Below are 24,506 nucleotides of genomic sequence, written 5' to 3'. Positions count from 1 at the left end.
TCTGTCTCTATTAAAAATACAAAAAATTAGCCAGGTGTGGTGGCAGGTGCCTGTAGTCCCAGCTATTCAGGAGGCTGAGGCAGGAGAATGGCGTGAACCCGGGAGGCAGAGCTTGCAGTGAGCCAAGATCGCACCACTGCACTCCAGCCTGGGTGACAGAGTGAGACTCTATCTCAAAAAAAAAAAGAAAAAAAAAGAAAAAGAAAGGTCAGCTTAGGAAGCAGAGTTCTCAAATAACATAATTAACACAGCTAGTCACTGACCAGCCCAAAAGGGGAACTGTAATTATTTCACGTGTTTAAAAAAGAAAACCCCACTGGCTGGGCGCAGTGGCTCACACCTGTAATCACAGCACCTTTGGGAGGTCGAGATGGGAGGCTTGCTTGAGGCCATGAGTTCAAGACCCTGGCTAACATAGGGAGACCTCCCATCTCTATTAACAAAAAAGAAAATTAAATAAAAATATTTCCCGCCCCCACAAAACAGGACGATGTATCATGGCATCAACAGGCACATTGACTCCACTGTCCCCGGTTAGGAAGCTATCATGCTTCACTTGTGAGAAGAAACTGATAGCATCATTTGCTTAAAGCACAATGATATTTAAATTTAATCGTAGTCATTTAAGTAATAAATTTGGTTCTATGTTTACTTATGTGGTACTTAAATATTGTTCTCAAGAAATCATGCTTTAAGGTTAACGTTTAAGAACTCTGGCCATGAAATGACCATTTGCTGCTCAACGAATCAATGGCCTGGCAACAATGTACTATCCATAGAGCAGGCTTGCCTGAAGCTTCTGCTTCTAGATGAAGGGGTGTGTGAGGAGCTATTAGTGTTATGCTGACTCTGAGTGGAATGCCGCTATAAATCATAATCCCTATCTTCAGTATATACAGATAGACAGAATTCGGGGTGTGACAGTCCTTTTCTCAGTAATAAAGAAAAAAAAATCTTTCATCTTGAACCTCAGAAAGAGGGTCAATGGATGAACAGCAGTTACATTTTCATTTTCTATATACCTCTCAGGAAATCAAACAAATCAAAAAATGCATTTGGAAACTGTCTGCTCAAATCCTCTATTCTCTATCTCGTCTGACAGAAGGGAAACTCCTTGCAGGCACAGCTGTTCTGCCAGAGACTCAAATCTGAGCACCATAAATCCTCAGTGTAAGTTCAAGAGAAAGGCTAATGATAAAGTTTCCTGTGAAAGTACTACTGAAAAGAGAAGTCACATTTTCGTTCACATTTAAACTCCCATATTGTCCAACTGTGTGCCTACCTTCCACACAGTATACATTCAGTAGGTATTTATAAAATACATGCTGATATATATAAAATTCAACATTTAGTTGAATAACGAGTATACTAGCTTTAGTATCCTAAAGCATTGTCAAACCCTTGCTGCTCCTAAATGTGTCAGGTAAGTTTCCTTCCTGATGGGGATGCAAGCACTTTCCTTCCCTCCCTCATCTCTGCCTCCCCATTTGCAGACACCTGCTGTCAGGAGGATTTCCCAGAACCTCTCCTCCCTGTGGAAGTCCTGCTGATAAGAATGAAGACCTGCAACAATTACCCAGTCCTGGGACCTTGGCAGCAAACTCCAGACCACTACATGGGCAGAAAAATGTTGGCACTTTCTTTATTCTCCCTGTAGGCATCCAGCTTCTCTTTCCTAGACCCCTCAAGGGCTATGGACCAACACACGCAATTCCATTTTCAAGGCTAACAAAAGGCTGAGCTCTAGAGGAATAGGTCATTTGCACTTCCCTGTTTTCCTACAGGCACTTGTTTTGTTCCCCAGAGCCGGGATGGAATTGACAAACACCTGGAGGCCAGAGAGAAAAGTTTCTCATTGTACTGCTCTGCAAGAATGTATACACAGCTATTTCAGCATAAATGTCAGATGATAGTGATAAAGATGACAGTAACTGAAAGAATTGTCGCTATGATTTTATCATTAAACTGTCAAGAAAAATGGTCAATATTTTTATATGAAGGATGGAAGAGTTTGATATTTTACAAGTACACTGTATTCACCTTCAAGAACGTCACGCATTATATATGGTGTGAACTTTCCAAAAACTGTGAATTGGTGGCTAAACATTCCTCTACTGTTTTATATTAGACCATTTTTCTAACTGGAAGTCCATATTTAAACATTTCTAAGAAAAAGATCTATTTTTGGAAATAATGTTTTATGTTTTGCAGAGATTGAGAGAATGATTTAGAGGAAGGTTGTGGACAAACTTTCTCTGGCAGACTGTGCACTGGAAATGGCTGTCTAGCTCAAAACAGCCCTTTTAACTGCTCCCTTCCTTCATAAGAGTAAGTCACCAAAGTATTTTTGGAATTCATTGTCAACCAGGATAGATAGTCAGCAGTAACCAGTATGGCTACACCAGTGGTACAGGATGATAGATGCTCCCTCAAGCCCATTAAGTCAGTCTCCTGACCTCTCCATGACCTGGAAGGTAAAGGAGGTTAACAACTGGCACCGCAAAAGTCTGTAGGGTTCCTCCTGCTCCAGCTGACTACCGGGCCCCAGCAGACATAGACTGGTAAATGGTCTCACTATCACTCTGGCTCCAACCTCTCAACAATGCTGAATTGAATCACAGATACACATCAGAATAAAGCTGGACCTTCAGATTCCCAGTTCCAGAAAACTGGAATGACAATGGACTAGACAGTGAAATAGGAGATCTGATCCTTCAACAGAGGAAAACCACCACAAATGTACAAAGAGATGCAGTGAAGAGGGAGCGAGGAAGGGAGTGGGGAGACAAAGATTTTGAGAGAGAGAGAAAGAGATGGGAATAGAGTATTCTGAATGCCAACAATTATCCATTTTTTCTTTTCCTAGAGGTTACTGCATTACTGCTTGTTATGGAGTCAATTATGTCCCTCAAAATTCATATGTTGAAGCCCTAGCCCACAATGTGACTGTATTTAGAGAAAGAGCCTTTTAAGAGATAACTATAACTAAATGAGGTCATACGTGTGGACACCTAATCTAATACAATAGGTGTCCTTATAGAAAAAGGAAGAGACACCAGAGTGCATGCACACAGAAGGTAACATGAGGACACTAAGGAGGCAGCCATTTGCAAGCCAAGGAGAGAGGATCAGGAGAAACCTAACCTACTTGCACCTTGATTTTGAACTTCCAGCATGTAGGACTGTAAGAAAATAAATTTCTGTTTAAGTCTGTGGTATTCTAATACAGCAGCCTGGCGGACTAATTTCTGTGGGTTCTGAGAGATAACAAAATGTCATGAAAATAACCACCACTTCCTTTGCTTACCTTGGTTGGAATTGGTTTCTGTACTTGTACCATAAAGCGCTAGCTACTGCATTCCTATAAACATTAGATTTTAGGTTTTCTAACTCAAGAATGCAGAGTTAGAAGGTAATTTAAACTGGCATTCTTGAAGTGATGTTTTTCAAGGATCATTCAACTGTGATAATGAATCTAAAATATATTCTGTTAAACTGACTTTTGTTGTTTTCAACAGTCTGAGCCTGGAATCAAATGTTTTCAGAAAGGCCTCTTTCTTGCAACTTGGTACAAATATAGGCACATTCTCAGACCAACCTAGCCTCAGAAGAGATATACTAGCCAAATTTCTGAAGTGAGTGGCAGTTTACACATTTCTCTGAAGTGAGGTTTTGTATTGTTCTGGTCACAGGAAAAAAAAAAAAAAAGATTTATGCGTTGTTCCACTTAAATAGGGTATCTTTATTCAGACCTAGTTACAGGGCTTGTACTTTTCCACAGTTTATGAGGATACTTCTGTGTTCCTTCGGGTGACAGCCTGAAGCACGAATAAGGGAGCTTTGCTTCTTGTCTAACTAGTTATGCCTTTCTATGTTTGAATAAATGGCCTACAACTGCCAGTGCACACGTAAAAGCAGTAGTTCTAATATCACCCTGAACAGGACTATGCACTCAAATAGGTACCTGTGTGGCAGAACGATGTGGTGTTAAATAAGCCTATATCCTCCACAGTCAAAGTTCAGGCAGGCCCTTTTAATAAAAATGGACAAGTGGAATTCTAGCCGACTAAATATTTGAAGAGTGCATCTCATGGTTTAGTACAAGAACCTAATGTGCGCCAAGATGATCAGTAAAATTCTCATTTAAGTATTCTATGGGATCAAGCCTAAAAAGTATCCATTTCAACTACAAATCTACCAAAAGCTAAAATGGCAGTGTTAAGGTTGTACAACTTGAAAATGATATAATCTGACAAGACCAGGTAGTACAAGTACAAGCCCTTCAATAATAAAAATAAAAATATAGGCCCCCAAATAAATAGCATTAGACTAAAACTTGTGTCTCTTTCCACATAAGATGCTACTTCATCTACTATTACTATATAACAAATGTAGATTAATAGTTACCATACAATGTGAGGAATAATAAAAATATAAGTATATCATGTATTCCACACAACAATCCAATACAGGTGACATTATTCCCATTTAAAAGATGTGGAAATGGAACCACAGAGAGGTGAAGTAATTTGTACAAGGCCACACAATTACTTATTGAACTAGGTAGCCAATCTAAGTCACTCTGACATTAAAATCTCTGTGTTCTTAATTCCTTCACTCTACTGCCTTTTCTAAGTGCTGAGAGTATAGTTTGGATGAGAAAAATCTGAATATCTAAATCCTTTTACAAGCTAGATCAGTAACTGGATATTTGAGCCTGGTCTAATTTCTTTCCTTTCCTGGGCGTCATTTTCTTTATCTATTAAAAAAAAAAAAAATGGGGCTGGACTTCGCAGTCCCTTCCAGGGAGAACATTTGGTTCTGTTCAATCTCAAGTCCAGAAATGGCAGACTCCCAGCAGCCCCAAATTCATGTAATCTGCACTTGCCAATAACAGTGATTCATCCTGTGTATAAGTAAATGAAATTCAGGGCCAGGCATCGTGGCTCACTCCCAGCACTTTGGAAGGCCGAGGCAGGTGGAGTATTTGAGGTTAGGAGTTTGAGTACATGAAATCTGCTTTTTATTCCTCTGTACATTGTTTCATATTAAATACGTTAAACATTTTGGGAAAAAAAGTTATATACCAAATTAATTTGAGTTCTTTCCTTTTATGGAAAAATGCATGCTTTATCTAACTGGATGCTTTATAAAAGTCTTTATGTGAAGTTTAACTATAGTCCTGCAAATTGGAAAAGGAAACATTTTCTCTATTGCTTCAGTCTTTATACCTCACAGTCCATCTGTTACCACAGCACTGATTGTGATGTCACAACTGCAATTAGTTACACTCAGAGACAATCAGGAAAAAGGCCAAGGGAGATGGTGCCCAGGCATCAATAACTTGTGATCACTGTACTACTTATGAAATAGAAAGTTCAAATTCAGGAGACCTGCTTTCAGGTTGTCGTTATTCCACTTGGTAGCTATGTATCCTTAGGCAACTCATTTAATAGAACAATGATTTATGAGTTTGATTTCGTAAGTCAAATGGTTTGTGTTCAAATCCTCGTTCTGCTAGTTAACATAGGCACACTAGTTAACTTCTCTGTGCCTCTGTTCTTTACCTATAAATTGAGGAACTATGACTGCCTATCTTCAAAAGGTTGCAGAAAGAATGAAATATTACATTATATAAAGCATTTATCAAAGAGCCTTCTCCCTACTAAGTGCTCAGAGTTTGCCTTTATAAAGTATCTGTATTTTGAGTGAGTCCATTGTTAGGTAAAGTTCTATGTAATAACTCTGAGTTTCTTCATTGTTAAAAATCAGGAAACGATTGCATATACTTCATAAGACTGTTATCAAGACTAAATGTGGGAACCCAGATAAAAGTATTTTGTAAGCAAAGGGCACTAAATTATCATTTGGTTAACATCTATATTTTGTTATTATAAGATGATCTTGTATTAATTTAAAAATATGTACTAAGTGCTTGGAATACAAAAGGCACTGGACCAGGCATTGTGGAGAATATCAATCAGATATGGATTTTATGGTAATACAAGAATATTGATACCTCTAATATAGAAGATAATGAGTACCAAACCAATACTCTAAATGGAAAGTCTTTGAGGTGAGCATTGAAGAACAGAAAGATTTAAACATGGGGGAGGGAAGAGAAGAAGAGGAAAAAAGGAAGCATCCCTGACAAATAGTATCACAAAAAGCTAGGAGGTGAAAAAATACAGATCATGTATGATAAAAAATGAGTGGTACAATTTAGCCAGAGGAGAATATGTGAAGGGATGGAGGGCAAGTAATGAGAATGAAGCTACGTAATAGTGTGTCATATGTAGGAAGAACAACTGCCACAATTTAGATTAAAAGTTATAAGATATTAAAAAAGAACAGCCTAGATAGAAAATATATAGAAAAGCATTAGATAAGTTTGGTATTCTTAAGCCTCTGCCATTATTATTCTATGGTCCTGTTTCAGGGGGTGGTGAAGGAAGCCTACTGACTCTCACATCAAGTTCACATTCATGAATCTGAACTTCAAAACCTTTTATAATCTGTCCCAGAAGCCCATCTTTTGTCACACTCCTCACCAACTCTCTTGGTTTCCTCTGAGGCCATAAAAAACACCAGGTTCCAATTTCTTGCATTGGCTATTACTAGCTCCGGGTTTATTTTCTTCATCTTCTACCTATCTATGCCAGATTATAACCCATCCCTAAATCTCATTTCCATCAGAAAGCTTTCCTTGATGATCTAAACCATATCACTCTCTTCCATCTCTACATACTTTATTGCATATCTATTTTATCAAATGGCAACCTGGAAGAACTATCACTGACTTAGGAATAAAATGACAAGGGTCCTGGCAGCATGTCTTCTCTTTGATTTGAGGCATGTTATTCAATGCCACAGGTTCTGTCCTTGGTAAAATCAAATTATTTGTGAATTAGCAAACTTTAAAGTCATTTCCTGTCATTCATTCAACAAATATATAATGAACATCCACCTGTGCTGAGCTCTATCCCAGGTGCTGAGGATACAGAGGTGAAAACAAAATATCTATTTATCTATCAGCTACTATACTATAATTGCATTCTTTTTATTTTATTTTATTTATTATTATTATTATTTTTTTGAGACAGAGTTTCACTCTGTTGCCCAGGCTGGAGTGCAGTGGTGTGATCTCAGCTCACTGCAACATCTACATCCCGGGTTCCAGCGATCCTTAAACCTCAGCATCCACAATAGCTGAGATTAGAAGCATGCACCACCACACCTGGTTAATTTTTGTATTTTTAGTAGACACGGGGTTTCACCATTTCACCATGTTGGCCAGGCTGGTCTTGAACTCCTGACCAAATGGTCCACCAGCCTCCGCCTTCCAAAGTGCCAGGATTATAGGTGTGAGTCACTGTGCCTGGCAACTATGATTGCATTCTTATAATGTAGTGGTTCTCAAAATTGAGCTTGCATTAGAATTACCTGGAAAACTTGTTCAAAGATTTCTCTGTTTCTGATGCAATAGATTTGGAGTAGGGCCCCAAACTTTTAATTTCTAAGATGTTTCCTGGTGATGCTGATGCCACTGAACCAAGGACCACATGTAGAGACCTTCTGTTCTGGTAGACTATTGTTCTCACTGCTGTATTGTCAGTGCTTGGAATAAATATTGACGGAATGAAATAATAAATTTGAGGCACTTAGTTAACTGATTCAGGGGGATATATAATGATTTTACAGTTTAGAAGGAAAATTGCAATTTTACTGAAAGGTAAAGGAGTTACTATAATCAGAAAGGTACAAGGTATAAGCAAGGTTTATATCCAAAGAAAAACAAAATTACTTCTAACCTAGGGGAAAGGGTAGAAAGGTCATAGAAAGCTTTGTGGAGTAGTTTATTTGAGCTATTCCTTGAAGGACCCGTACACTTATTTCAAAAATGCCTGTCATTACTCAAAATATTTTTAGTTCTTGTCTTTGGAATTTGTCTACTGAATCTATAGTGAATCTTTTCTTTTTTCCCTACACTCTATAGTGAATCTTTTTTTTAAATTCCTTCAAAGTGTACAGAATTTTTGTATTCTGATGTAAGGTTTGATATTTGGAATTAGCTAAGCATGATATTTTTTGCCAAATCTGGTCAGGAAGTTGGGTGATTTTGTTGCATAATCCTGTTCTTTGTTAAAAATAAAGTATACTTTTCAGTTAATGTACCGATTTTCTAGTATGACTTATAAATGAAGGCCCAAAGCAATTTCAGGGTAGAAGTTCAAAAATCAGTCTGAGGCCAGGTGCAGTAGCTCATGCCTGTAATGCCAACTCTTTGGGAGACTTAGGCAAGCAGATCGCTTGAGCTCAGGAGTTCAAGACCAGCCTGGCCAACATGGTGAAACCCTGTCTCTATAAAATACACAAAAAATTATCCATGAGCGGTGACACATGCCTGTAGTCTTTACTCGGGAGGCTAAGGCAGGAGAATTGCTTGAGCTCAGGAGGCAGAGGTTGCAGTGAGCCAAGATCACGCCATTGCACTCCAGCCTGGCTGACAGGAGTGAAATCTTGTGTCAAAAAAAAAAACAAAAAAAAACAAAAAACATTTTGAACAATGGATTAAGTTTATAGTTTCTGAAAGTGATTAAAGACAGTTTCCATTTGGCCATAGATGCTCTTGTGTGTTTGAAATCAGTCTTAATATATCTGGTATCAATCTATTGAAAGAATCAACATCTGAACATACACTATACCATGTACACTTTTCTTCAGAGTGTATGCCATGCTATAAATATCTAAAATTTAAACTTTATGGGAATAAAAAAGCAGTATAAAAATGGATGTTCTTCCAAGTTAGATCTATAAAAAAATATGTACTGGTACCAGGAAATATACATAGGTTTATCTGAGCTCTTGATTTGGGGCCATTCAGTTAACAATAAGCATTAGTTTATGTGTTCTGGGCATGGAATTACATGGTGGGTCACACTGGTCCTGTATGAAGGGGGGGCATGACAAACCATTCTTCTAGTTTGGAATAGTGGGACTAAAGAGAACATGGAAAGCCTGTGACTAAAGCACACTCTATAATCATAACTTCCCCCTTGTTTGTCCCCATAGTCCTTCAGCTACTCTCTGTTCACCCAGTCTTCATGTCCAGAGTATCTTCAGTAGCAGATCAGCATGTACTAGAATAGTATATTAATAGTAAACTAATAATGTTTTAAAAACCTTTACCTCAAATCTTTTAATAGAGTGTACCAAATTTAGTTTGGTCTGATGTAAATGAGAATATCTACTACCAATCCCTAGGACCAAAGATCCCCTACCAATCCCTAGGACCAAAGTATCAGCATCACCTGAGAGCTTATTAGAAATGCAAATTCTCCAGACCTGCTAAAGCAGAATCTGACTTAACAAGCCGTGGCTCAAGGTGGTTCTGATACATGTGAAGACCACTGGTTTAGATAGCATCAGCCGTAAAGAAACTCTGTCAAGCTGTGCAATCTTCTGTGAATTTTGCAACATATTATAATACTCCATTACCATCTTCATGATTACTACATTTAATACACACACAATTACACACATATTCAACTTGTAAGTTACCCTTGACAGAATGTGTATAAAAAAGGCATGGCTTCTCTTTGTAAAGTGATGGTATAGAAGGAAGAAAAATAAATTTGTCTTTCGTTTTTTGAAATGCTACTATCCTTAACCCCTCCCCTTTTGTCCCCAATAAAAGAATCACATTGGGGAAACATTGCTAGCAGGTGGCTATTCTGTTTGATATAGCAGGAAAATCTTATTAGGTGATGTAAATGAACCTTGTCACTTGCAAATGTAAACTGTTGTGCATCTTGGGTGAACAGCTATGTGCAGAACTGTTTCAAAAACTTGAAGGTAAATGGTGTCTTATTTGCAGTTAAACCATCATACTCATGTCAAATCTATTCATTGGAATAGGATACTGAAGATACATAATACAATTTTTTTGCTGAAATTTGAAAGTTTCATAATCCACTTAAGAGGCATATTTCAGAATAAAATAATTCCCTGTTTTGGAATTAAAGCACAGGCTTGGAGCAGTCCAGTTCACAGAAGTATAATGCAATCTATCCATATAATTTTAAATTTTCTAATAGCCACATTTTAAAAGGTAAAATGAAATGAATAACATTAACCTCAAAATAATTTTTTACACCAATATATAAAATATTACATTTCAACTTATAAAAAATATAAAATTGATGAGCTATTTTTACATTTTTTTGTATTTGATCATTAAAATCTTCCATGTATCTTACATGTATGGCACACCTCAACCGGAATGTTAAATTTTGACTGGCAATACTTTCTATTTATTTTTATTTTTTGTCTTAGTGTTCTTCGAAATGATTTTTATTTAGAACACAATTTATTATTGCAAAAGTAGATTCTATACCCAAGTTGTTCTAAATACTAAAAAAGTTTTCCAATAGACTACTGAACATTAGTTTTTTTATTTAAATAAAAAATGAGATTTAAAATTCAATTCCTCAGTCACACTAGCTGCATTTCAAATATTCAATACACGTAAGGCAGTGTAGAGTTGGAGCTATGAGAGACCAAGCTGGGTTAGAATCCTGACTTTGCCTTTTTGCAGCTGCTTGTCCTTGGGAATTTACCTAGCCCTCTCCAAGCTTCAGTTCTAGCTTCGAATTGCAGGCGGGGAAACCCCACACTGAACATGTTTTAACTCCTGCCTGCAAAGCTAACAGCAGAAGACAAACACCATTTGTTTTTCCCTTCATGGAAGTGGTGGACTCACTGCATGATATAATAAAAATCAGAAGCAATCAATGTAGGGATAGTTAAGTAAATTTCTTTATTCCATATTCTGAAGCGATAAAATACTAATAACTAATTAATCACTAATTTATTTAATCACCAATTAATATTGAAATCGGTTATTATTAAGGAAGAAAACCGTAATATTAGGAATAGCACGACTGCTGCCCGTGTGCTCAGGAAAAACCTAGAAGGGTCTGCCACCCATCCATTAACAGCGGTTATAGGAAGCAACAGAGTCGGGGCAGGGCCCAGCCGGCACACGCTTCAGTTTATATTTCTTGTCAGTTAATTTCCAAAAATGTTGTTCTAAAAAGGAGATATAATACTGTTTTACTTTAAGGGGCAAATCTCAAATGTGCTTTGAAACGACTACGCTTTTCCCTCAGTCGCGAATGTGATTTTAAATCTAGCTTAACTATACTATAATAAAAGGCCACATGAAAATACTTTGTCAGAACGAAAAACACGCCGCCTTGAATCCGCTTTCGGTTGGCGGTTTCCCGCCGGTGGAACGGAAGCAAAACCGCCTTTGACGTCAAGGGAGGAGTCCCCTCCCGGTTACTATGGTGAAGTCTATGCGGCCATCTTTACTGTGGTCATCTCGTACCAAGCGTGTCGTAGTGGGGCTGTTGGGGCTCCACAGAAGGTCAGCGGAACGTGAAATGGAAAGGAATCATGCGACTCTGTAATAAGAAGCTGACAGAACCACAAAGGATCAGGGACGGAAAGCATTAGATAAGTTGTTAGTGGGATGCAGGTTCCACAGGCAAGCGGAACGATTCAAGCGAATTAGTAAGGTTTCTGCCCGGATCTTGAGAGCCGCTTCCGTTGCTCAGCGGAAGTGTCGGTCGCAAGAGGACAGACGCCTCGAAGAATCCGCTATCGGCTGTCTGCACAACCGGAATCATGTCGAGTTTGGCGGTGAGAGACCCGGCAATGGATAGATCACTGCGTTCCGTGTTCGTGGGGAACATTCCGTATGAGGCAACTGAGGAGCAGTTAAAGGACATTTTCTCGGAGGTTGGTTCTGTTGTCAGTTTCCGGCTGGTATACGATAGAGAGACGGGAAAACCCAAGGGCTATGGCTTCTGCGAATACCAAGACCAAGAGACCGCGCTTAGTGCCATGCGGAACCTCAATGGGCGGGAGTTCAGTGGGAGAGCGCTTCGGGTGGACAATGCTGCCAGCGAAAAGAATAAGGAGGAGTTAAAGAGCCTCGGGCCTGCAGCGCCCATTATTGACTCACCCTATGGGGATCCCATCGATCCAGAAGATGCCCCTGAATCGATTACCAGAGCAGTAGCCAGTCTCCCCCCGGAGCAGATGTTTGAGCTGATGAAGCAGATGAAGCTCTGTGTCCAAAACAGCCACCAGGAAGCTCGAAACATGTTACTTCAAAATCCACAATTGGCTTATGCGCTGTTGCAGGCACAAGTAGTGATGAGAATCATGGATCCAGAGATTGCTCTGAAAATTCTGCATCGGAAGATACATGTCACACCACTGATCCCAGGCAAATCTCAATCTGTGTCTGTCTCTGGCCCTGGCCCTGGCCCTGGCCCTGGTCCTGGCCCTGGCCCTGGCCCTGGGCTCTGCCCAGGACCTAATGTTCTGCTGAACCAGCAGAATCCTCCAGCCCCTCAGCCTCAGCATTTGGCTAGAAGACCTGTGAAGGACATTCCTCCTCTGATGCAGACTCCTATCCAGGGTGGAATTCCAGCTCCAGGGCCAATACCAGCTGCAGTTCCCGGACCTGGTCCTGGTTCCTTAACTCCTGGAGGAGCAATGCAGCCCCAACTTGGAATGCCAGGGGTTGGCCCAGTGCCTTTAGAGCGGGGACAAGTGCAGATGTCAGATCCTAGAGCTCCTATACCTCGTGGACCCATGACTCCTGGTGGTCTGCCTCCTCGAGGACTGTTAGGAGATGCTCCAAATGACCCACGTGGAGGGACTTTGCTTTCAGTCACTGGAGAAGTGGAGCCCAGAGGTTATCTGGGTCCACCCCATCAGGGTCCTCCCATGCATCATGCCTCTGGTCATGACACTCGTGGCCCTTCCTCACATGAGATGAGGGGAGGGCCATTAGGAGATCCCAGACTGCTCATTGGAGAGCCCAGAGGCCCCATGATAGATCAAAGGGGTCTACCTATGGATGGTAGAGGTAGTAGAGATGCTCGAGCGATGGAGACTCGCGCCATGGAAACTGAGGTCTTAGAGACACGTGTAATGGAGAGGAGGGGAATGGAGACCTGTGCGATGGAAACCAGAGGGATGGAAGCAAGAGGCATGGATGCAAGAGGATTGGAGATGAGGGGCCCTGTCCCCAGTTCAAGAGGCCCTATGACTGGTGGAATTCAGGGTCCTGGTCCCATTAATATAGGGGCAGGTGGCCCTCCTCAGGGACCCAGACAGGTCCCAGGCATTTCAGGGGTGGGGAATCCTGGAGCTGGTATGCAGGGTACAGGCATACAAGGAGCAGGCATGCAGGGAGCAGGCATACAAGGAGGAGGGATGCAGGGATCAGGCATACAAGGAGTCAGTATACAAGGAGGAGGTATACAGGGGGCAAGCAAGCAAGGTGGAAGCCAGCCTAGCAGTTTTAGTCCTGGGCAGAGCCAGGTAACTCCACAGGATCAGGAAAAGGCAGCTTTGATCATGCAGGTTCTTCAACTGACTGCAGATCAGATTGCCATGCTGCCCCCTGAGCAAAGGCAGAGTATCCTGATTTTAAAGGAACAAATCCAGAAATCCACTGGAGCTTCTTGAAAGGTTTTAGAAAATATTTGGCTGTAGTCTCAAAGTTTATCCTGTAGCACAGAGAATGGGTGCAAAAAGCTGACTTCTGCATCCCCACACTTGGATTAGGGTTTCCCTCCTCCTAGAACCTAATCTTATTTTTTGATTTTTTCTTTCTTTCTGTTTTCCTTTTTATTTTTAATTGAGGGTGGGGGGAGGAGGGAGTGTGTCTGTTCACTTTAAGTTACTTTAAAATAACTCTGAACATGATTATATTATGCCAAATAAGATTACAAAGAATAAGCAGCAATATTGAAGTGTCTACAGTATGTTAACTACATTTTTTAAATGTTGAGTAAAACTTTGTGAAAACTGCTCATAAAGACTAAAAGTTGACCTGTTAAAACGTTAATGTACTAAGATGGTTTTAAGATTTTTGGTTGTATAACAAAATAAAAGTTTACCCAAAAATATAAGATACATTTTTTGGTAAACCATTTAAAATGCAAAATCCTATTTTGGAGGCAATAGGATAAGTATTGTCTTAGTGTTTTAGGATTATTTTTGAAACATTAGAGTTAGCAGGATAAGGTTACACTTGTATTAGAATTGTTTTTTTCTAAAGTTATGTTACCTGAAAAATCAAGGAGTGCACCTGGTTTACTGTTGCTTCATTTATCCCATCCTTCAGGGACCAGCAAGGTTCTGCCAGGCCCCAAGCATCCGAGTATGATGATTTTGCTGTGACAATTCTAAGATCAACCAGATTACTTAAGTCCACTCTGATGAAACCCAGTCTCTCAATACCTTCCTATTTCTCAATAGTCTTTAAGCCCTAAATCTGAGTCAGTAATTCTCTCACATCCTTCCCAAAAATCAGTGTCTAGGGACCAGTTGATCTAGTTGAGTTATAAATGGTATTTGACTTTCCATAAGTAGTGGAAGTTTTCACTAAGTAAAGATCTCAGTTTCTTGGTATCTGGCGTTCATATACAGATGGTGTCCATTTGCTCAACCAGACAGGAGTTAACTTGTATTAGAACTGTTTTTTCTAAAGTTATGTTACCTGAGAAATTAAGGACTACACCTGGTTTAATGTTGCTTCACTTATCCCACCCTACAGAGACCAGCAAGTTTCTGCCAGGCCTGGAGCATCCAAGCATGATGATTTTGCTGTGACAATTCTAAAATCAACCAGGCTACTTAAGTCTGCTCTGATGAAACCCAATAATCTCTCAATACCTTCCTATTTCTCAGTAGTCTTTAAACCCTAAATCTGAGTCAGTAATTCTCTTACATCCTTCCCAAAAATCAGTGTCTAGGGACCAGTTGATCTGGATGAGTTATACGTGATATTTGACTTTTCATAAGTAGTGGAAGGTTTCACTAAGTAAAGCTCTCAGTTTGTTGGTATCTGGCTTTCTTATACAGATGGTGTCCATTTGCTCCACCAGGCAGGAGTTAAAAACCTTTAGACTAAAGAGCATTTAACATGCCTTTTAGTTTCTTATTTCATAATCTACTTTTCTATCATTAATCATCTTACCAGAATAATCAAGGCCCAGGTAGGTAGAAGTTTTTATACAGCCTGAATACTCACTTGACTTACTGCTCATTTTACTTTTTGTACAGAATACAGCCATTTAGTCCTAATATACATACCAATGAGACAATTAAAAGTTGGTCGGAAGATGGAGCTTATCACATTGCACTACTATGCCTTTATTTTTTCTTGAAAATAAAGCCTTGAGGATGTGAACATAACGTTGGTATCATAAAACAAGTAGTAATAAAAGCATAAATTATCAAATATCTGGTGATCTTACTATGGAGAAGAAAAACCAATATCTAGTTGCAGATGAAAAAATGTTTAATACAAAGAGCTGAAAATGTAGAAATTATCTTCCCTTTGCAAAATTTTTACATTTTAAATTAGTAATTCTTCGTTCACAAGGTTTTCATCCCTACGCTGTTGTCTTCTACTACCTGTTTTCCTCTTGTTCATACTGCTACTTTCCCATGTTTCCTATATGCCTCCCCTATGTTGGAGAGGATAACTCGCCTTTACATATGCAATAGTTACACTTAATACTGATTCACAGAGTTGGCTCGATCACTTTGAGATTCTAGTTGCTTTATCTCTAAGCTTTCACTGAAGGGCTCTAACTGAAAATTATTAAATGTTAGTCTTTAGTCAAATCTCTGCATTGTTTAATGCAGAAAATAAAAATACAATTAAGGCTGACATTAGTATCTGATATGTTTATTTTTAATGAATACATTATACAAAAGTCTTCCATTCTGGATATACATGGGGTCTGATTACCTTTTGTTTTTAATGAAAAAGGCAGAACTAATGAAATTGCAGGAATGGATGGAACTCTCTTAGAGCCATTATCTATATAGTTTGACAGTTGAAATAACTATAAAGACGTGCCATTTTGTGGTTGGTATAAGCAACATCTTGGCGATAGTCAGATATTAAGCTTATGTTCCCCAGAGAGAATTCCTCTGTATTTCAATAGCACCTTGTAGCTATCTTCATTACTGACAACATTAGTTATATTGCAGTGCACTGTTTACGTCCACTCCCACAAACTGAAAAAAGGGACAGCCTATCTCATTCCTATATTCACAGATGGGAAAAGAACAAAATATTTTATTAGAGTTATTGGGGGGAAAATCCCATTAAGAGCACATATGCTGCCTTCATAATGGTTTAGATTCAACACAGAACAAATGAGCTATAACAACTATTTCCATTTAAAAAAACGATTAGAAATAGGTTATTAAAAACAATCACCTATACTCTGTGAAAGCTAAGGAAATAGATTCTCCTCACTTCTGAATCATTGAACATTCAAATATTGATGTAGAAAGCATAGAGCCTTATTTCTTTTGATAGTAAAGAATAATGCAAGCAATATTGCCACAATCAGAATCTTTTATGTGTTTTACTACACAATCATCGGTTATAACTCCTCACATCCTGACTTTTCCCTAGGATGTGTAGACTAAAATAAAATCACCAATTCATTCATCATAATAGTTGAAGATGACGGGATGAAACAGTGATTTGCTAATGCTTCTTTAAGGCTTATCCTCTTGGGCAGTACATGTTTTTTGGGATTATGAAATGATCAACTTTAATCAGTGCCTGCCCATTAGCCCTTGCCCTCATATTACTGATGATTAATACCAAAAGTATGTTTTAATATCTGCTGACTTCCTAGGATTTTGGAGTATTTTATAAGATATAAGCCAATGTGAATCCCAGTCAAAAGTAAGCTTATCTAAGTAAGATTATGTTTGGCTTTCAACTACACTTTTCAGAATTCTAATGGTAGAAAAACATTTAAAAAAGAAAACCGTTAACATAATCACAGCTTGCAAAGCTTCTTGTTTTTCCATGCTGTGATGGGACATTAGCTAAGCACACAGAACATAATTTCCTATGGTGTGTCAGGTCTTTCTCTTAGGTCTGATGAGGTCTAAGGGTAATTATGTGCAACAACCTACTGTGGCAGAGAAACTGAATTATCAGTTACATCTGAGAGTCTTCTCACAAAAGAATGTCAGTCTCTCACTGCTTTATATCAGCTAATCTCTAGACGAACTTCCCTGGTTGAAGCTTACTTTTTTCATCAGTCTCTTATCAAGAATGCGCTGGTTAAGAACTAATTCATATTACGGACATTATTAATATATTGTAAGTATCCATATAAATTTTAATATTAAATGTTAATAGGGATATTACATGATATTGGCATACTGTATAATGTGCTTATATATATTTATTTCAAATGTTAACTGAACCAGATCTTTAAATATTTTCATTTGTTTTTATGCACCCTGAAACAAAAGTTTACTCCTTTGGTTGAAAATTCACCTTCACAAATATTCATATTACCAATTACCTTTCTCATAAAATATTAACTATCATGTTTGTTCTTGATATTATTCTACAACAATATATAACATATCATTCAAGGGCATGAATTGTGTCAAAAGTGACACTTGGGAGTAGGGCATGGTGGCTTACACCTGTAATCCCAGCACTTTGGGAGGCTGAGGTGGGCAGATCACTTGAGGTTAGGAGTTTGAGACCAGCTTGGCCAATGCGGTGAAACCCCATCTCTACTAAAAATACAAAAATCAGCCAGGCATGTTGGCAGGCCCCTGTAATCCCAGCTACTCGGGAGTCTGAGGCACAAGAAGCACTTGAACCTGGGAGGTGGAGATTGAAGTGAGTCGAGATTGTGTCACTACACTCCAGCCTGTGCAACAGAGTGAGACTCTGTCTCAAAATAAAATAAAATGAATTTAAAAATAAGTGTCACTTGGGGTAACATCATTAAAAATAACAAACCTGGTGCTTATTAAATACTGTAAAAAAAGCACCCAAATATTTACCAAATAACAGCTATTTTTTTTTTTTTTTTTGAGATGGTGTCTCACTTTGTTGCCCAGGCTGGAGTACAGTGGCACAATCTCAGCTCACTGCAACCTCTGCCTCCTGGGTTTAAGTGATTTCCCTGCCTCAGCCTCTCAAGTAGCTGTGATTACAGGTGTGTGCTACCATACCTGGCTGATTTTTGTAGTTTTAGTAGAGACGGGGGTTTCACCATGTTGGCCAGGCTGGTTTCGAACTCCTGACCTCAAATGATCCACCCGCCTTGGCCCTCCCAAAGTGCTGGGATTAGAGGTGTGAGCCACCACACCTAGCATTTTATAACAACCCTTTATAACCAAGAGTTGGTTTAGATTCCCAAACTAGGTAACTATCCTTTAATCATAGGGTTTTAAAAATAAAAAAATAAAAAGTACATAGCTAATTACAAAAAATACACAACATTCTCAATCATAATTAATTTTGTATGATTGAGTATGTATAATATCTGCAGACATTTGAAATGAATCTCATATATATTACAAAGGTTGGTCATTTAAAAAATATATCTGATGGGCAGATGCAGTGGCTCATGCCTGCAATCCCAGCACTTTGGGAGGTTGAGGCAGAAGGATCGCTTGAGTTCAGGACTTTAAGACCAGCCTGGGCAACACAGGGAGATCCTGTCTCTACAAAAAAATGTAAAAATTAGCTGAGTATGGCGATGTACACATTCTTTAAGTGAATCTTACAGACTCACTTTAATAACATTTAAAATGAGTGGGCCGGGCGCGGGCTCACGCTTGTAATTCCAGCACTTTGGGAGGCCGAGGCGGGCGGATGACGAGGTCAGGAGATGGAGACCATGGTGAAACCCCGTCTCTACTAAAAATACAAAAAATTAGCCGGGCGTGGTGGCGGGCGCCGGTAGTCCCAGCTACTCGGAGAGGCTGAGGCAGGAGAATGGCGTGAACCCGGGAGGCGGAGCTTGCAGTGAGCCGAGATCGCGCCACTGCACTCCAGCCTGGGCGACAGAGCAAGACTCCGTCTCAAAAAAAAAAAAAAAAAATAAATAAATAAATAAATAAATAAATAAAATGAGTGCCAACATTGAAAAATGGTGTAGTTGAGTGGGGCGTGGTGGCTCATGCCTGTAATCCCAGCACTTTGGGAGGGAGAGGTGGGCGGATCACAAGGTCAGGAGATTGAGACCATCCTGGCTAACAGGGTGAAAATCCTTCTCTACTAAAAATACAAAAAACTAGCCAGGGGCATGGTGGCGGGCACCTGTAGTCCCAGCTACTTGGGAAGCTGAGGCAGGAGAATGGCATGAACCCGGGAGGCGGGGCTTGCAGTGAGCCGAGATCGCGCCACTGCACTCCAGCCTGGGTGACAGAGAAATGGTATAGTTGAGTTCATAATGTGATTTTTTTTAAAAAAAAGGCCAATATAGGGCTTGTTTGGTGCCTTAACATTTATTAAATCATACTCCATATTGGAAATATCACTCTTGTTCTCATGTTAATCAATATAGTGACATAAATCAAGACTAAAAACATTGCCAGACACAAACCTTGTATAGGACAATAAATACAACCATCAACTACTAATACAATATATTTCCTATCTTTGGCTAAGCCTATATCCGAAATGATTTCATCTTTTTATGCTTATCAATCATCAGAGAAAAAGATCCTCATCTATTTTAAGCATCAGAGAAATTACACTATTGAAACTTGTAGAATTATTGTCAATGTTATTCAAGTTTTGTCCCTAAAAGTTTTAAATATCTTTGGACAAGAAACCTCAAATTGGTGATCTGTGGACCAGTTGAGCCTACAGATATGTTTTATTTGACCAGTCAATTTTCTTGAAAATTTTAAACTTAAATGCCTGTAGAAGCAGCTTATATTCTCCAATTTGGCCACAAGCCTAACCTCTTCCTAGCCTTCGAGCTTACAACTCCTGCTTTTACTCAGTATAAAAACACAATTATTAGATTGGATCAATATTGGTGTCTAATTTGACAAATGTGACATAGAAAAACTTGCTCAAGGCCAGACAGGGTATCTCACGCCTGCAATCCCAGCTGTTTGGGAGGCCAAGGCTGGAGGACTGCTTGTGTCCAGGAGTTTGAGACCAGCCTGAGCGGCATGGTGAAACCCCGTTTTTACAAAGTATACAAAAATTAGTTGATTAGTTGGCCATGGTGGCATGGCTCTGTAGTCCCAGCTACTTAGGATGTTGAAGTGGGAGGATCACTTCAGCCCAGGAGGTGGAGGCTGCAGTGAGCCGGGATCTTGCCACTGCACTCCAGCCTGGGTGACAGAGAAAGACCTTATCTCAAAAAAAAAAAAAAAAAAAAAAAAGATAAGAAAAACCTGTTTAGCAACTGGTTCTGCATATATATTTCTGCAAAATCAACCAGCAACAAAAAGAAAACCCAGGGCAAACAAAAACAAAAATCTTGATGCAATTTTTTTGTAGATTTTGGTGAGCTACACTGAGCAAAGGAATGTCCTAGGAAACTAAGCCAATCAGTATATTTATCCCACAAATGTTTGCATTTTCAATAAATGTTAATCCAAAATAGCAATATCTTCCTTTTCAATGAAAACATGCATTTATAAAATATATATTATTCATATATATAGATATTAAATGTTAACAGCTCTAGAATGAAGATATGGATAGTATACATAGTGGAACATAATTCTTTTTTTCTTTTTTTTTTGTGACAGAGTCTCACTCTGTCACCAGGCTGGGGTACAGTGGTGCAATCCCGGCTCACTGCAACCTCCGCCTCCCGGGTTCAAGCGATTCTCCTGCCTCAGCCTCCTGGGTAGCTGGGACTACAGGCGCTTGCCACCACACCCAGCTAATTTTTGTATTTTTAGTAGAGACGGGGTTTCACCATATTGGCCAAGATGGCCTTGATCTCTTGACCTCCTTATCCACTCTCCTTGGCCTCCCAAAGTGCTTGGATTACAGGAGTGAGTGAGCCACAGTGCCGGGCCCAGAATTCTTTAATTTCTTTATCTGTTATTGATGTACCTGTCAACCTCTGACTCTCTGATTCTCTACTATCTCACTTTGTTGCCTGGAATGAATATGAAGCAGCCTGTACCAATTTAGGAATCTACTTATATAGATTAGAGAAAATGATCTACTATATATAGCTTTCATATAACAAGCACAGTAATTTAAACAAAACAAAACAAAAGCCCTTAACCAGATCATGTTATTTCCCTGTTAAAACCTCTCATGGCTTACATTGCTCTTAGAATAAAATTCAAAATCCTTGTGTGTCCTATATAGCCCTGATATAGTTTGGATGTGTCCCCACCCAAATCTCATATTGAAATATAATCCCCAGTGTTAGAGGAGGGGCCTTGTGGGAGGTGATTGGATCATGGGGGTGGATTTCTCATGAATAGTTTATCACCATCCCCCATGGTACTGTGCTCGTAATAGTGAGTGAGTTCTCATGTAATCTTGTCATTTAAAAGTGTGCAGCACCTCCCCCTCTGCTCTCTTGCTCCTGCTCTGGTCCTGTGCCTGCTGCCCCTTTCCCTTTGTCATGATTCTAAGTTTCCTGAGGTCTCCCCAGAAGCCAAGTCAATGCCAGCATCATACTTCCTGTACAGCCTGCAGAACCACGAGCCAATTAAACCTCTTTTCTTTATAAATTACCCAGTCTCAGGTATTTCTTTATAGCAATGCAAGAATGAACTAATACAAGCCTTAAGTACACCAATGTGGCAGACTACCATTGGCCCCTTACTCACTTCAACAAACATTTTGGGCCTAGTTTTATTTAATTGAATTTGCCAGACTCATTTTCATCTCTGTACTTGGAGTTTCTCTTGCTCATCACCCACTCTTTCCCCAGGCCTTTGAATGGCTAGTTGATTCTCTTTACTCAGGTCTTGGCTTACATAGTATAGCACTTACTCAGAGGCCTTTTCCTGAACACCTGGGAAACCACAGACAAAGCAAACGTAAATTTAAATGGTCTCCCAATTCTCTCTCATAATCTTGTTGTCTTTCTTGTTTGTTTGTTAAGAGTAGTTATCTTACCTGAGCACCACTTACACATTATATGGGATTAATCCATATTCTCCAACCCTTTGCAAAGCATAATGGTTCTTCTATGCACCCACCAAACTTGATGACTGTCATGAATGAGTTACTCTTCATTATGCCCATGTTATATTTATCATGTAAATCATGTTTGTTCCCAAATAAATCTATGCTAGTTGTATCTATTACTGTAATATATGAATATGCATATAGGCACAAACGTAGGTATAACATGTGTATGTATGAAATACGATTGTAAAAATAAAAAGTTATTTCTCTGAAAACTATTTTGAATGCTTTGAAATATAGAAAGATAGTAGATAAATAGATTTATTATGTCAACTGTGTTTGATGGTGTATTAGTCTGTTTTCATGCTGCTGATAAATACATACCCAAGACTCAGCAACTTACAAAGGAAAGAGGTTTAATGGAGAACTCACAGTTCCACGTGGCTGAGGAAGCCTCACAAGCATGGCGGAATGCAAGGAGGAGCAAGTCATGTCTTATATGGATGGCAGTAGGCAGAGAGAGACCACTGTTCTTAAAGTCATCAGATCTCATGAAACCCACTCACTATCACGAAAACAGCATGGGAAAGACCCACCCCCATGATTCTGTCATTTCCCACCAGGTAACTCCTGCAACACATGGGAATTATGGGAGCTACAAGATGAGATTTGAGTGGGGACACAGAGCCAAACCATATCAGATGGTAAACCAGTTTATACCAATTGTACTATTTTTTGTTTTATATAGATTGACTGATTGACATTAGCATGAGTGTGAAAAAGTTATTTCTATGAAAACTATGTGGACTGTTTCTACAAGATTTTATAAAAGTGAGGAGCTAAAAATATATCATTGTTAAATACTGTGGGGGCAAGGTAATTTTTAAAATACCTTAAAAATCTTTAAAATCTAGAATTTACCCTGATATTTTGTAAGTGTCCAAATCCTTGTTTCACTAAAAAAAAAAAAAGGATTGTTACTGGCAATTTTAGACAAAGCAGGTCAATGCTTTAATTTCCTCACAGAAATTTTTCAGGCAGTGGAAGAAAAATCCTTCAGGAAATGTTATCTGAGGTTTGGTGCTGCCATAGTTGTCTCCCTTTCACCTCCAGGGGATTACCCAGGAGAGACACCAATCTGCCACCATTCCAGTCCTCCTCCTTCCCCTTCCTTGCGATGTTATATACTGAGAAGAACAGAATATACCCTAATCTCTTGCTAATTAAAGTGTGCTCCTTGGACCAGCAGCGCCAGCATCACCTGGGAGCCTGTCAGAAATGCAGAATCTGGGGGCCCACCCAGACCTGCTGAATCAAAGCCTGCATTTTAATAAGATCCCCAAGGATCCACATGCAAATAAACGTTTGAAAAGCACTGCTTTAATCCTACAAGAAAGTGAAAACAATGACAACAACAAATAAAAGCACCATAAAATTAATATTATGATAAATAGAAGGGATTTTTAATTTACCTACATGGCTTCCCTTCCACTGGCAGAGAAAATCAAGAATTGGCAAGAATCCTTACCCAATCTGAGGAAAATAGGAGATAGCCCATGTATTAGATGCCACATTGGACAAGCAAGCAGACAAACAAAAATCTTGTTCCTTCACAGATAATTGAGTGAACATTGGATCTGCTGGGAAACCGAAGACACCATAATTGGAATTATTGTTGTTTGGGGAAGACACCTGAATGTATTTTGTCCATATGTGTAAACCTTTTTTCCTTAGATATGGAGAAGAAGTTGTATTGAATTGGTAGAAACATTTATATTTATTATATATGATCACCAGAAACATTGCACACCAAAAATTGTTCCAGCCAAGCTGTTACTCTCTGGAATGAATGCCACCATTCGTCAAAAAATTCTCTCATAAAACCTAAATTGTTCTCTAATCCCACAAATCTCATTATTTTTATGGTAAGATATACTATCCAGATAGGAATGCTAACATCTGGGTACTCCATTTTCTTTTGTAAATGTCTTTCCCTATAACCCAGAAATATTGCCTAACATCACACAGAATTTATCTAGACTAGAAACAAGATTTCTAGAAGAAATTTTGAAGCTGTCAAATCAGCATGCTTACGATTCAGTGTGAATAAACCCTCAACAGAATTCTGCTGCTAACAATTTTTCAAACCTCATCTAAGTATTCTAAAGCATCAAAAAGAAAGGACCAGTATAACAAGAACAGTTCAAAGGATCAGCCCAGTGTTTGTTCTGTTAATTCATTTTCAGTAAATGTATTGGAAATGGTAGCAAAACTCTATACTGCAATTTGTGCTTTTAACCTTGTCTTTGAACCTAATCATAATTAAGAGTACAAATTAACCAAATCAACATTTGTAAATTAAGCAAATTAACTTTTTTTTTCTTGAAAGTTTTCACTGGCCTTAAATGAGTGAACTCAAAACATTTCTAGCAAACAACAATTTAAATTCAAATCAAGGCCTTTCAAATGGTGACATCAAACCATCAAGAGGCTGTAAAGATGG

At 39.0% G+C, this 24,506-nt stretch overlaps 2 protein-coding genes across 5 annotated transcripts in view; one reads left to right on the top strand and one right to left on the bottom strand.

Moving 5' to 3' along the window:
* Nucleotides 1-24,506, bottom strand: part of PRKG1 (protein kinase cGMP-dependent 1) — a 1,318,464-nt gene that overhangs the window by 585,173 nt on the left and 708,785 nt on the right. The gene's annotated exons all lie outside the window — the stretch shown is intronic.
* Nucleotides 11,347-13,992, top strand: CSTF2T (cleavage stimulation factor subunit 2 tau variant). 3 transcript variants are annotated; one of them, XM_063637881.1, is made up of 4 exons: nucleotides 11,613-12,337; nucleotides 12,386-12,441; nucleotides 12,493-13,204; nucleotides 13,322-13,992. In XM_063637881.1, the coding sequence occupies exons 1-4, from the start codon at nucleotides 11,692-11,694 to the stop codon at nucleotides 13,549-13,551; spliced, it is 1,644 nt and encodes a 547-aa protein (XP_063493951.1). In that variant the 5' UTR covers nucleotides 11,613-11,691; the 3' UTR covers nucleotides 13,552-13,992. The 3 variants fall into 3 exon arrangements, with proteins under 3 accessions (XP_055130307.1, XP_063493951.1, XP_055130308.1); XM_055274333.2 differs by having other exon boundaries at nucleotides 11,614-12,337; nucleotides 12,386-13,204; XM_055274332.2 differs by having other exon boundaries at nucleotides 11,347-13,992.

The sequence above is a fragment of the Symphalangus syndactylus genome, chromosome 4 (assembly GCF_028878055.3).
Source record: "Symphalangus syndactylus isolate Jambi chromosome 4, NHGRI_mSymSyn1-v2.1_pri, whole genome shotgun sequence".
NCBI classification, from domain to species: domain Eukaryota; kingdom Metazoa; phylum Chordata; class Mammalia; order Primates; family Hylobatidae; genus Symphalangus; species Symphalangus syndactylus.
Note: the sequence above shows the minus strand (reverse complement) of the source record. Positions and strands in the feature narration are given on the sequence as shown.